The sequence below is a fragment of the Oratosquilla oratoria genome, chromosome 43, assembly GCF_046742065.1.
Source record: "Oratosquilla oratoria isolate Oo_2021 chromosome 43, ASM4674206v1, whole genome shotgun sequence".
Classification (NCBI taxonomy): domain Eukaryota; kingdom Metazoa; phylum Arthropoda; class Malacostraca; order Stomatopoda; family Squillidae; genus Oratosquilla; species Oratosquilla oratoria.
In genome coordinates, this window is record NC_134819.1 from 20,980,283 (window position 1) to 20,994,633 (window position 14,351).

General features: G+C 40.7%; 1 protein-coding gene across 2 annotated transcripts in view; it reads right to left on the reverse strand.

Moving 5' to 3' along the window:
• Window positions 1-4,136: 4,136 nt before the first annotated feature.
• Window positions 4,137-14,351, reverse strand: part of LOC143021877 (dnaJ homolog subfamily C member 10-like) — a 30,215-nt gene continuing 20,000 nt past the window's right edge. For both annotated transcript variants that reach the window (XM_076179668.1, XM_076179670.1), the window contains exons 10-14: window positions 13,405-13,618; window positions 12,003-12,164; window positions 10,787-11,063; window positions 9,161-9,359; window positions 4,137-8,139 (exon numbers count right to left, since the gene is read on the reverse strand). In XM_076179668.1, coding sequence (XP_076035783.1) covers window positions 7,909-8,139; window positions 9,161-9,359; window positions 10,787-11,063; window positions 12,003-12,164; window positions 13,405-13,618 — 1,083 coding nt within the window. In that variant the 3' untranslated portion in view covers window positions 4,137-7,908. The remainder of the gene's footprint in view (window positions 8,140-9,160; window positions 9,360-10,786; window positions 11,064-12,002; window positions 12,165-13,404; window positions 13,619-14,351) is intronic.

A 14,351-nucleotide genomic window follows, 5' to 3' on the forward strand; every position in this document is an offset into this window, starting at 1 on the left:
ACGGACATAACAACCTCGGCCCAGCGTTCTTAGATGAGCCACAAACGCTCACGACAATATTTTCGAATGCGTCAAACAAGTTTTTTTTTTTTTTTTTTTTTGGGGGGGGGGGTCACATGTCCTGGCACCCTCAGACCCGGCTCTGCCAGTTGTCCTTAAATCTGACCCCCCACGACTGCACGGCATCGAGTATCCCCTTCTCCGGGCCCACGGCCAGGGACGGATGCCTCTTATTCAGTGCCCCAAGACTCCGGATGACGAAACTCGCTATGTCACCATTAAACTAGAAAAAGGTAGCTGTTGCCTGAGCCACGTCCAAGTGGAGAGGGTATGTGTTCGGTCTGCCACACTTCACACTGATGACCATTGACCATCCACCCATATTCTCAACTTCTACACTTTGGATGCAGTCGACAACCCCCGCCTCCAACCCACGAAAGGACAGAGTCCACCTAGCCAGACTGCGGTGCGGCCACCACCCAGCACTTCTTAGCTACCAGAGGAGGCTGGATGACCGCATTGTGAACAGCTGCCCAGGATGTAACACTTCACCCCATACCATACAACACATAATGGAAGACTGCATTATACACAATCATCCACGCAAACAACACAACATACACTCTATAAAGGATTTGTGGGAAAACCCAGTTTCGGCTGTGGCATTCCTTGGGGAGACGGGACTGCTCGGACAGACAGTCTAGGGAACGACAACAACAACAACGACCAACGGAGACCTCACCCGATATATATTACTGTTGTTTAGTGTGCTGGAAAACTGCTCTCCATCCCGGATGTGCTCTCCCGAGCCCCCATTGACCCCCACTCCACGCCAGAGGAGGAGACAGAGTGTAAAGTGGCCACTGCAAACATCATGAACATCGTCGCCTGTAGCGCCCTCACCCACGAGGGACTAGTCATCGATCACCGTAGACAACGACAGGACTACCAACGAGTCTCTAGTTGCAGCAAGAGTGGACCTTGCTTATGGTCTATTTACCTGCGTGTCTTCCGGGTTCCCATCCGGTTGCGGTGACCTACACAGCTCTGTCCTCCTGTGCTGGAAACTACGGGACAGCCTCTAGACCAGTGGTTCCCAACCGGCGTGCCGCGGCACCAAAGAGTGCCGTGAGATCAACTGAGGGTGCGGCCAAAATTGAGGGCAAAAATAATTTTCGTATCACCGACCCTTTCTGTCATCCATTTTTGTTTATCAAACCAGCATAAGTGTAAAGATGAGTATTTTCATATTAGCCAGGGACAAAATTTTGTTACACTAATGTTGAATCAACAAAATACTGACAAACTAGAATTTAGATTCTCTAATAAGGGTGCCGGGGACTTCTGAAAGGCTTGGCAAGCAAGGGTGCCTCAAGCCAAAAAAGGTTGGGAACCACTGCTCTGTACAAACAAAGAACTACGAAAGCGTACCCTAGCTTGCCTCCACGACAGTCACCGTGGAGCAGAAGCAACCAAGCGACGAGCTAATCATTGTCCCGGTATCGTCTCAGATATCAAGAGCATAATCTAAGTCTGTGAATTATATCAGCTTCTGCAGAGTAGCCAACAACAGGAACCCCTCATGGACAAACCTACAAGGCCCTTGAGTCCTTGTCTGCAGACTTCCACTGGGTTGCAGGGAAGTCATTTCTGGTAATAGCAGACAGACTCTCTGGATGGCCTGTTGTTGTTCCCTGCGGCCAAGATACTAAATCTGACAGGGTGATCCAATGCCTTGTTGCTACTTCTGGGAAGTCTCCAGCTATGTATCGATGACAGACCTCCTTTCAACAGCATCGACCTCAAGAACTTTATGGAACACTGGGGTGTCCATCATATGGTGACCTCATCACATTATCCCCAGTCCAATGGCCACGCTAAAGTGGCTGTCAAGGCAGTGAATCACCTCAACAAGAGAATGCCCACCAGTAACAGTGACTGTGACAAGTTCGAGTGGGGCTTCCTGGAGCTATGTAACACTCACACCTGCAGGACGTTCATCTGTAAAGGTAGACCTCCCTCTACATACATGCTTCCCAGCGTACCCAGAGTCTTTCTTACAGGAATGGCAAGCCAGGACTGAGGACTGTGACTGCTGAGCTGCCACCTGTGCTGACTATGTGCAGCAGTACAATAAGGATGCCCATTCCCAGGTTGAGCGTCAGACGTGTGAGGATCCAGGATGTGACATCACACTGAGGAGAAGGTTGGGGTAGTCATGGGCTACAGCAGGTCAAAGAAATACAAATGGCAGTTTAGTGATGAAAATGTCATCTTCATCCAGTGCCCTCTCCTGGTGATGACCACCTTCATAACATAAGAACATAAGAATGAAGGAAACTGCAAGAGACCATAAGGCCTACACTAGGCAGCTCCGTATGATCATTGTGGCCCTTTCCTCAGAGGGGCCACATTAGCAGATTCTCCATTGCCCCACATTGTTCCCATGGACTCGTAAAAGACTGTGCTACAATCGTGATAGGAAAGGGAGGTGTTCATATGTGATAAGTCAAACATTCAGCACATGCATCAGTATATGTATAATACCATGCCTATAGATTGCATGTATCCTTGCATTATCTAATATACAAACATACATATACCAAAGGGTTTTTCCCACTTACAAGGGAGGTAGCCAAAAAACAAAGGCACAAAAGCCACTCCCATCCATTCCATCCCCACATACTCCACTCCCATCCACCCCCTTCCCTCCCTCTTATCTTGGCTCCTCCTGGATGATTGATCATCCCTGCATCTCGCCCACTGCCCTGGGTCAGAAGCATTACCTTACTGTAAATATTACAGTGTACATATCAGTGTCTTGTCTCGGCAACAAACATCTGCGTTTAACATATTGTTCCTATGCTATCTATGAGTGGCATCATTAATATATCAAGCAATTTCACACACCCAAGTGGTCCAAGGGACCAAGGTGTACATGATACATTAGTTTGATTGTCACCGTCCGATCCATGTGGAACTGTTTAACCTCTTGTTTAGTAATTATATTCATCACAGTTATTCATGACTCATGAGGAAAAGGTGGTGGAAGGGGTGGCTACCTCCCTTATAAGGGGGAAAACCCTCTTGGTATATATAGATAGATAATTCCAAATCCTTATGAACAACATGAAACAATCACGAGATCCAGTTTTCTTCTTGTAGTAGGGAGAGACGTTGAAGAGGGTTGCACTTTCTTGAAATGGTTCATGACAGGTACAGGATACTTGAGGAAGTTAACCTTCACCGACCTAAGGGAGACTTGGTGAGCTACAAGACTTCCGAAATAAAATTCAAGACATCCACAGAACACCTGGGCAAGAAAATTCACCCACACCCCCTCAGGTGGTGAGGCAGCAATTGGTCTTTCTTACAGAGGAAGAGTCTGGAGGAAGGTCTTATCCCCAATAAGAATGAAATTAAACAAATAAATAATCAATCAATCAATCCCCTGCTTGTTTCTCTTGCAGGAGACTCATAGCCACCTAGGTAACTGGCAACATCCACCATGCAGGCCAAAGTCACTCAAGGAGGAAATATTGTGTTTTCCATGTATGGATAGGGTGGGGATAGTGCATGATGAGGTGTTTGGTGTCTTGTGTGATGGTTTTATCTCTGGCTGCTTGTTCCTGTAGGCCTGTTTTGTGGTGGCACTGTCTTAGTACTCACTGGTGACCTGAGCACAGTTGTGCTAATATGTTTCATGCTTCTTTTGTGGGGCTAATAGGAGAGAGGTAATGGAGTTGAAGGTTTGGTGGTTGGTCCTAAAGGGTTTGTTTTGTAATCCGAGTATGAATGCGCTTATGTATGGTGCAGCTGGTATGTTGTTGTACATGTTTGAGTAGTATGATCCCTTTCTTTAAGTTGGTTGTGTTTGCATAATGTATTAAGATGGTGGGTAGGGCTGAGGGTTATTGCATAGAACTGCGTACCTCCCAATCCCACATTATGTTCTTTAGGGGAACATTTTGATTTCTATGTGCAGGTGTCCTGTTTGAGTGGTCTTGGTGTGAAAAGGTTTAACGTCACAAACTCCTCTCATCAGAAGGCTAGAATGGTGCCCCTTACAGAGGACTTTGTAGCTTGGTGCATCCTGTTATCATTCTCAATGACTTATTAAATAAAATTAAACAACATTAAAATTGGTCATGTTTGTTTTTTCCTATACATATAGTATGACTATGAGAGCCTCAACAGAGGCATATAAACAGTCCCATAAAACCAGCATGAAAGGGAGTGGTTCCATGATCACTGAAAATTGTGAAGGTGGTCACGATTGCCTTGATTTTTAACCAAGGATGAGAACATTATAAATCATAAGTAGTGTTAAGTATCTAATACAAATAATGTAGTTGCAAGCCCAAACTCTGACTGTAAGTTCAGTGCTGACATGTAAACACTTTATGCTCATCCCCCAAAAATTCAACCATGCTTTCTGGCACTTAGAAAGCAATACATATGAAACCAATGCTCATGATAGCAATATTAAAATAATATCAATCAACGTATCTATATGACATCACAAAACAAAATAGCCCACTCGTGTCATGGTGAAGTCGGTGACAAAATATCAAAATCATTCACAACATATTTAGTTGAAAAACTTGATCCAAACTAATGATACAAATGTGAACCATGAATAAGGGCATAATCATTACTGTGCAAGTGGAATGCAATAAAATCTACCAAAAAGACAGTTGTCCAACACGGTTTTTGCATGGAGCATAACACTATGAAATGTGAGCACTTTATATGATGTGTAACCACAGAAGTAAACTTACAGTACATGTACATAAATGTCCACTACCTTTGGTGAACAAACGTCACACTATTGCCACAACTTGTGCACAACTGCCAATCAGGATACTCCAGACAATCTTGTACAACACTTAACACCGACTTATTTAAAATTAACCATGCTTATATCAGAAAGACAAACACTAGCCCTTTGTCAACCATGGAGAGAAAATAGGGAGATTTTTTCCAACAGTTTTGTATACAACTCCAGTGCCAGAAGACAATCAACATCTTTAGTCTACCTAACTTTCATAAAATACAATGGGCCCACTTGCATCGACAATTCCAGGGCAAACTAGATTACAATTCCTATGTTGGAAAGGTTTCTTTTTTTAAATAAATATGGGGAAGTACAGTCACTTCGGCATGCTTATATATCCTGCCTCACTACCAACTCAGACTCAAATATGCTTCTTAAAAAAATTGGAACAATTTACATTACATCCCTATGGGTATTTACTAATTTGTATTTTACGGGACGTGAGCTATGCTCGTAGTGACCCGTTTTCATATCTCTCCGTATCCAGTTTATTCTTAAAATTGTGTATAGTTGGTGATAACATGTAGTTGAGTCCGCTACTTCTACCATTACATTTATGAATCTTTGTAGTGACTGTGCATTCAGGAAGTGGAAACAAATTTAGTACTAACCTGCACACTCCTTAATACTTCCCTAATCATCACTTTATATATATAAAAAAAAAAAAAAAAAAAAAAAAAAAAAAAAAAAATTATTTAAACTAATGCAGTGCTTTCCCATAATGTCAACTATCCTCTTGTAAAATGCACATATTCAATAGTTAATATAGATTATTATCTAGCACCAAGAATGACCTTAGATATAAAAAAAATAATCACTAATATTTTTTCGGTTTCCCTCTTAAAAAAGAAATGTACTTTTTGCCTGTAGCAATATACATCAATAAACCTTGGATAGGTGTATGAAGTGGTTGTGTGCTTTGACTCGGCCCTTTCCCTCACACGAGGGAGAGGGCCTTTATTATGTACGTATGGATAGATACTAACAATCCCTAGGATATAAATCCACACAATTTCTGATTACTTAAATTATGGAAGAAACAGCCTGATTTCCAATTTGGATACCAATAAACATGTTATCATGAAAACTACCGATACAAAGGAAACTACAATTTCCTAATTACGAATAAGACGTCAAATCTCATGGATGACAAATATATAAAAAACAACTGTATCTTTTTACTAACCTACGTACAGAAAAATTTGTTCTTTTCCAATTATTCCATTCTGCCCCTGTCAACCCACCATTTTTTGAATACCAAGTGCAAAGGCATTTGTTCTATTATTTCAACTTCTTGCTATAAAAAAAGACATGTTCAGATACATAGTACAAAAGGAACATCAAAACCTTCAGTCCTAAAACTATAACACAAAAATATTTCCAATTGTTTGCAGTATTGCACTTCAGTTCTTCTAATATCTTCAACATTGTGGAATTTTTTGTGCGGATTTCTTCTCAGTAACGATTTGGTTTAATCTCACAAACTCCCCCACTCAGAGAGGGCTAGGATGGTGCCATCTTATAGACGGCTTTCTGAAGTCAGGAATTTAATGTCATATCCCCTTACTACAAGTGGGTTAGGGCGCCGTTACTTGCGACGAAGGTCAAGATGACGACAAATCGAACTCTGCTTAGGGTGAGTTGGACCACGGGCATGGTTCATTAAATTCCACGCTACAAAGTCCTCTGTATGGGGCACTGTCCTAGCCTCCTGATAGGGGGGAGTTTGTGATGTTAAACCAAATCATCGATCACAAATTCATGTTCTGCCAGGCATGTTCGATCCACCTTCACTCTGACCTCACAGTCAAATAGCAATGCTCTAAACTGCTTGGCCGAGTTCGGCCTAGAGTCCAGGTCTCAGTCTCCTAAAGCTGCAACTCCGGATGTTGATGGGGTTTTGAAGATGGGCAGCAAGGATATAAAATTCTCTAATGTACATCTTACAGGACCATCATTAGCAGATAATGGTCACTGACCCCAGCTACTATATTACAGGTTTTAAGCTTGAAAACATCTTGGAAGAAAAACGATGACACATTTCACATTTGAAAGACTTGAGAGGCTACATTCATTCAGCCTACAATATGTGGCTGTTTTCATTCACATTAGTGTTATAAATTCATTCATGAACAACAGTCAAACCATGTTTGTTAAGATATGAGATAGATAGATTGATAGATAGAAAGATACAAAGAGAAAGAGAGAAGGGGGGAGAGGGAGGAGGAAGGAAGAAATAAAGAAGGGATGAAGGGAAGGAGGATGGGAAGGAGGAAGGGAAAGGAGGAAAGAATGCAGGAAAGAAAGGATGAAGGGAAAGGAATGACAAGAGAGATAGAGAAAGAGAGAGAGCATTAGAGAGAGAAAAATATGCACCAATTCTACAGTAAATCAGCATAAAGAAATGTGTATACAACACTAATCCCATAAGGCTTCAGATCTTGTTTAAGTAATTGGTAATTTCTCTATAGCTAAGTGACCATCCTTTTTCCTTAGTATTTTGAAATACTGCATTAAAATCTCTCATGGGAATAGTCTTACATCTTTACTCAACCTGAAGCATCCAGATTCTAGTTAGGTACCCAGAAACATACATTTTTGTGCACACTAGTTTTGATGAACACATCAAACTTCAGCTTACAGAAACTGATGTGATGAGAAATCTTGAATAGCTTTACAGAGATTCAGTAAAATTATCATTCTTCAGACATACAAGTTCAAATATAATTGAACAATGGTATCAATTCTCACACTTTATAGAATATTCGAGGTCATGCCAAGAAAGTATATCAATGCAGGTGATGAACACCCACTAATTAGTCAATAATAATTTTTCATTCAACAAAAGTATCTTCTATATAATTTATCACCCAATTTCTAATACCTTGTTTTTCCAGAAATGAAAAACTATATTTCAAGTGAGAATCTATCATACAACATAATACATCAGTTTACAAGGCATACTTCAGACCTACTAGAGTAAAAAATATCTAAGATTTGGTAGACTGCACAAATTGTAAATTGTCTAAAAATATATATTAATAATGACACTCACCTTAGCCACAATTACATCACAGTTCATCACGCATTCTTTTTGTTGACGATAATTTCTTTTTTAATTCCGAAACTAAGTGTCTTTTGTCAAGGTTGGGCAGATTGATACCATAGGGGTCCTGCCGTGCCCCAGAGACAGAGCCCTTGTAAAATCGAACAGTGGGATAGGCACGCACACCTGCATCCTGACACAGGCGCTGATTTGTGTCACAATTAACTTTGGCAAACAATAGGTCATTTTCCATTTCCTGAAATTCAAATCATCACAGCATGTTAGACTACCACAACATAACATGACTTAGCCATCTACTCCCAAAAATATGTACATAAATAGGTGCAAATTTTTTTACATGCTAGTGATTCTTCATTTCATAAAAATCTGTGTGTGTGTGGGGAGGGGGAGGGGGTTACATTTGTCGATAAAATACATACATACATACATATACCAAAGGCCTTTCTCCTATACAAGGTAGGTAGCCAAAAACAAAGGCCATTCCATCCACACATACTCCACTCCCATCCACCCACCTCCCTCCCTCTTATCATTACTCTTCCTCTTATTCCCTCCCATTCTCCTTGTTCCACATCCTATCATTGCACATATCATCACTTCTTCTTTGAAACACCCTATTCCTCTTCCACTCCCACCTCTACTCTATCCTTCATCACCCACACTTCTTCTGGTACTTCTCCTTTTCCTTCTTATTTAAACAGTTTGCTCTAAGCACCTTCCTCACTTTTCCTCTTTCTCCATCTACCCTTTACTTTCAACTTACCTTCCACCAAAAAAATAATTTGATATTTCCCCATTTGCTCCCCTAAGAACATGGGCATCCAGAACTTTTCCTATCCTTCCTTTTGGATATCACTACATAGTCCATTAATGCTTTATCAACCACCCTCTCCCATGTGTACTTATACTTGACTTTTTTCTTAAACACACTTTTAGCTATCATCAATTCTCTAAACACATATATCATATGTGTTTGTACATACACATATATATATGCATACACATAATAAAGAAACTTCACACATTGGAAGAGTAAAGAGTGGTAACACAATGATATTTAGAGCAGAGAAAGGTACAGAAAAAATGTACAAAGATAATTTCCTGGTATGGGCTGAAAATTGAAGAGGCAAAAGAAAAGAGAGAAAAAGAAAAATGTTGGGTAAAATGTGTATATTTATGGAACAACATAAACTTAAGACTGTTTCATGATTGGAGAAAAAATAAAATAAAAATAAAAAATATATATATATACTTACTGTTGCTATTTCTTCAAAAACTGGTGAAAAGACCTGGCAGTGTCCACACCATGGAGCAAAAAAGTCCACTACAAACGGCTCATCACCATGTAGCATTGCATAAAATCTGTGTATAGTTAAAGTGGTCACCTTCGAGGGGAGATTATTGTATACCCATAACTTAAACGAGTTGGCATCCCGGCTCCAGTCATTGTACACACTGAGGAATAAAAATGATATAAAATATTAATATTCTTAGATCTAGAAACACTAGTAAATGATCTCAATATGCCATAAAGACATTTTCATGTTAGTTCAGATAAGCATCTTCTCCAGTCCTTACATAAATTACTTCAGTGGCAAGAGCCTGTTTAGACTTTCAGTGGTAACAGAAAACTACTGAAGCTTTGCAATTTAGAACACTAGGCACCCTGTCACTGACTCTTTAGTATCAGTCCTGAATTCTAGGTAGGGTGTCTGGCTACATGTGAAGAAGAAGAGGAAGAAGAAGAAGAAGAAGAAGAAGAAATTGAAGAAGAAAAGATTGAAGAAGAAAAAACTGAAGAGGAAGAAGTTGAAGAAGAAGAAGTTGAAGAAGAAGAAGAAGAAGAAACCCCCATTCTCCAAACTTCCCTACTATTCCTTCTATCGGTTCACTCCATACTCTAGCATACATTTTCCAACACTACTACATTGAAATTCCTTCCAAAACTAAGCACTTATTTAAATCTATTCAAAAAGCCTTCCTTTCTTCTACACCCTTCTTACTACCAGGTTCATAAGTGTTTACAGAAACCCATTTCTCCCATCCCAGTTTCACTTTCACCCTTATCAACCTTGAAGATACATCCCTCCCCCACACCACACACTTTCCTATCACATCACTTACTAGCAGAACTACTCCTTCCTTCCCTCGCCCCTCCTCATTCCTGATACTCTCCCTGCCACACTTTCAAACCCAAAATCACCCCACCCTTTGAAATTAGTTTCACTTAATCCTAACACATCCATCTTTGTTCTCACATACATACTGCCTATCTCTTCCCTTTTACTCTCATCTGTACCACAACCAAACACAATTCATGACCCAAATTTTTGAGTTCTGGTTGGAAACCTCCTCCCAGACCCTTTTATGCCTTGACTTCTCATAGGATAAGTATACAGAGAGTAGGATACCTAGTCCCATCATTCTGTCCAACTTTGTCACCTTTTACAACTCACACAGGAATCATGGTGGCAGAATTCTTTCCTCACCCTACCACAGGGGAAAAGAAAAAGTATATCCAGAGAAGTGGTAAAGAACAATTCCAAGGCAGCAGCATAACAAAGGGATAGTTGTAGTACAAAAGTAGCATCATTCCTCCAGGAACAGATTTTTTACTCTTACACAAATGATATGTAGCTGTAGTCTATAGGGGCACCCCAAAAAAGTCCCTAAAGCATTTTCCACATGCAACTGTGCAATTAACACTACACAATAACATGTATTCAATACTCCAGTATGGGTAGGAAAGAAAAAGATGAGAAAAAATATAATAATAAATAAAGAAAAAATAACAACAATAATAATAACAAAAAATAAATGCTTAAAAGAATTTAATAAACAAACACTTTAAGTTAAAAAAGTGAAAAATAAAAAATACTTACACACGTCTCCTGACTCCAAAACTTCCCATGGGGTACATCAAAACTGTTGGGTAACCATTGATGCCTTGTTTTGTGCATAAACTTGCGTGTTTTGCACAGTCCACTTGTGCAACATGAACTTTCTTCATGTTTGCGATCAGTCGAGCAAATTTTCTGTATTCAGGAGCCATCTGAAGACATGGTCCACACCAATTGGCATAGAAATCCACGACCCACATTTCATCTTCAGGTTTATCCATTACATGTTTTTTAAATTTGATATCATCAAGGGTGATAACTGGAATGAAAAAATATGAACCAAATCAATAATAAAGGTGAATAAATATACATATGATATGTTTCCAATTATTTATCTCAAGAACAAATTACAACTACATGTCTAAATGATAAGAAATAGTTTTCCTTATAGATGCACAAATATTGGAAATAGCTTAACCTCTTCCATACGGTGCCGCCTACGTAGGCGGCATGAGGAGCAAGTGGATACACGAGGCAGCCATATCGGCGTCTTGATTATATTTATTGTAGCTGTCCCTGTGTAACTGACATACTCTCTAAATGGGCTTCATCACATTTTCTATGGTTATCAAAATTCACGGGTGAGAGAGAGAATGATCGATATAAGCGGTGACTATTTTTTATGATGTGAGTATTATGACGCAACATCGTACGTCTGGCAGCTAATGCTGCCCGCGAGATTTTGGCCCGGAGTGAAGTGGTTAAAGATGATCACAGAGCCCAAGCTCAAACAATACATGAATCAAAATCTAAATATACATACATATACCAAGGCTTCTTCCCCCTTACAAGGGAGGTAGCCAAAAAGAAAAAGGCATAAAACCATCCCCACCCATTCCATCCCTAAATACACTACACCTCCCTCCACCCTCCCTCTTATCTTAGCACCTCCTGGATGACGGGTCATCCCTGCACCTTGTCCACTGCCCTGGGTCAGAGGCAGTGTCGCAAGACACAGCACATCCACAGCAAAGCCGCTTCATTAAATCGGCTACCCCCCTTCTCCGTACCCCCATGCTATCTAAGTATGATAATTGTAAATAAAGGATACAGACTTGGTTGAAACTACATGAACTTGAGGCTATGTACAATAAATTGGAGAGTAGAAGACAGGACCCAACAAGTGTTGTTCCTTTCCTGTATACTACAATTAGGATAAATACATATACATGACCACAAATACAATTATGCCACTAACCTGCAGGATTCAAGGTGTCCTTAACAAAATCAATTATCTCGTGTGCTGAATGGTACCCCATAAATGTATGTGGGATACTATGGTTGTACAAGATAGTAGTTGGGTACTCTCGGATGTTGAACTTGGAGCATAGGGCATGGTGAGCAGTACAGTCAACACTCCCTGTATGGAGAAAAATGAATAATCAAAGTTGTGGAAATATACATACATACATACATATACCAAGGCTTTTTCCCCCTTACCAGGGAGGTAGCCAAAAAGGACAAGGCATAAAATCATTCCCACCCATTCCATCCCCGAAAACACTCCACACCCCTAAACCCTCCCTCCCATCTTAGCACCTCCTCGATGACGGGTCATCCCTGCACCCTGTCCACTGCCCTGGGTCAGAAGCAGTGTCGCAGGACACAGCACATCCACAGCAAGGCCGCTTCATTAAATCGGCGACCCCGCCTCTCCGTCCCCCCATATACATAATATACATAAATCATCAAATATGTATTACAAGCATTTCAAAAGATTTTCATCTTTTTTATTTCAAACAATACATAGAAGATTAAAGATCATAATGGAATTGGCTGTCTTAGAAGTGTGTACATACAGGTGGTTGGTGCTGAGAATTTTCTAAGATGCTTTTACCGGTGACATAAGATGATTTAAAAAGTACAAAAATAAATACTAAATAAATGAATAAACAATATTGCTCAATCAATCAATCAATCAATCTATTGCTCCAGGTCTCTCCTGCAGGAGACCCATGGCTAAAGCAACCAAGAGGGCTATATAGGATGAGGATGTCCAGGGTCATCTGTGTAGTGGTTGCATCTGGAGTACAAAGGATTACAAAGGCGGAGCATGCCGACAGGAGACCTTTTGGTTTGATTCTGTTGCCAGACCTATTCTGTGTTGACACTACTGTCTCAATTACTCATGAGTAGGCAAGGACAGAGGGTCACCATGTAAATGATGGGGTGGGGGTGAGTCAGTTCTGGTTGTTGGATCCTGATGTGATGCTGTGTCTTGCTGCATTGCTTCTGACCCGGGCAATGGGTGGGGATCAGGGATGACCATCCACAAGAAGATAAGATGAAAGGCAAAACAAACGAGTGTTGGATAGGTGGAGGGTGGCTGCATGCCTTGGCTGGCTACCTCCCTTATAAGGGGGCAGAAGTATTTATGGTTTAACGTCACAAACTCCCCCCTATCGGAAGGCTAGGACTGTGCCCCTTACAGAGGACTTTATAGCATGGAATTTATTGAACCATGCCCTTAGTTCAACTTTGCCAGTGGCTGGGTTCAAACCCAGGTTAGGTTAGGTTAGGTTAACTTCACCGCAAGTAACTACGCCCTAACCTGCTCTGCCAGAAGCCTTATTGTACATAAATAGTTCTCACTCACTCACCAAAATTAACCGGCAATTCAATCAATCGGCTTGCTTTCCTAAACTCTGGCAGTAACTTCTTGCATGGAGGACACCACGGGGCATAGAAATCAATAAACCACATTGACCCATCCCGGATTACTTCTGGGAATTCCTTAGGGGTCAAAATCTGGAAGCGCACTGAGGAAGCACTCTCTTTGGCAAAGTTTGCGATGTCATGAGCAATCAGACGTCCCTGCAAAGTCACGAAAATATTAATAAGCCTTGTCGGTTATGTTTCATGCACAAGTTCTTTATGTATATACTGTGGGATGACTACCTCCCTTATAATGGAGTAAAAGCTCTTAATAGATATAATACTTTATATTCTTTAATTTTTCAACTTATCTCCAACATTTCAAGAGCAATTAGACAAGCAATTGAGATTATGCAAAGGTCTTTACCTGACATAAAAACCAATAGTAAACCATACTTTCATGAAATATAGCAAAACTGTAAATTCATGTTCTAACCACAAAAGCAAAGTTTTAGGATCAAAATCCCTTTTTTCAATTTTGTTTTGATGAAAATAACTGGAAAATTATGGTTTGGGGCCAAGGACAGGACAAAAGTGAAATTTAGTTACATGGTGTAAAAACAACAGTACATACATACATATACCAAAGGCTTTTTCCCCCTTACACAGGAGGTAGCCAAAAAGAAAAAGGCATAGAAATCACTACCACCCATTTCATTTCCCATATATTCCACTCCCCTCCACCCTCCCTCCTATCTTGGCACCTCCTGGATGACGGGTCATCCCCACATCCTGTCCACTGCCCTGGGTCAGAGGCAGTGTCGCAAGACACAGCACATCCACAGCGAGGCCGCTTCATAAATTCGGCGACCCCCCCTTCCAGTACATATATACATATACCAAAGACTTTTTCCCCCTTACAAAGGAAAGTAGCCAAAAAACAAAGGCATAA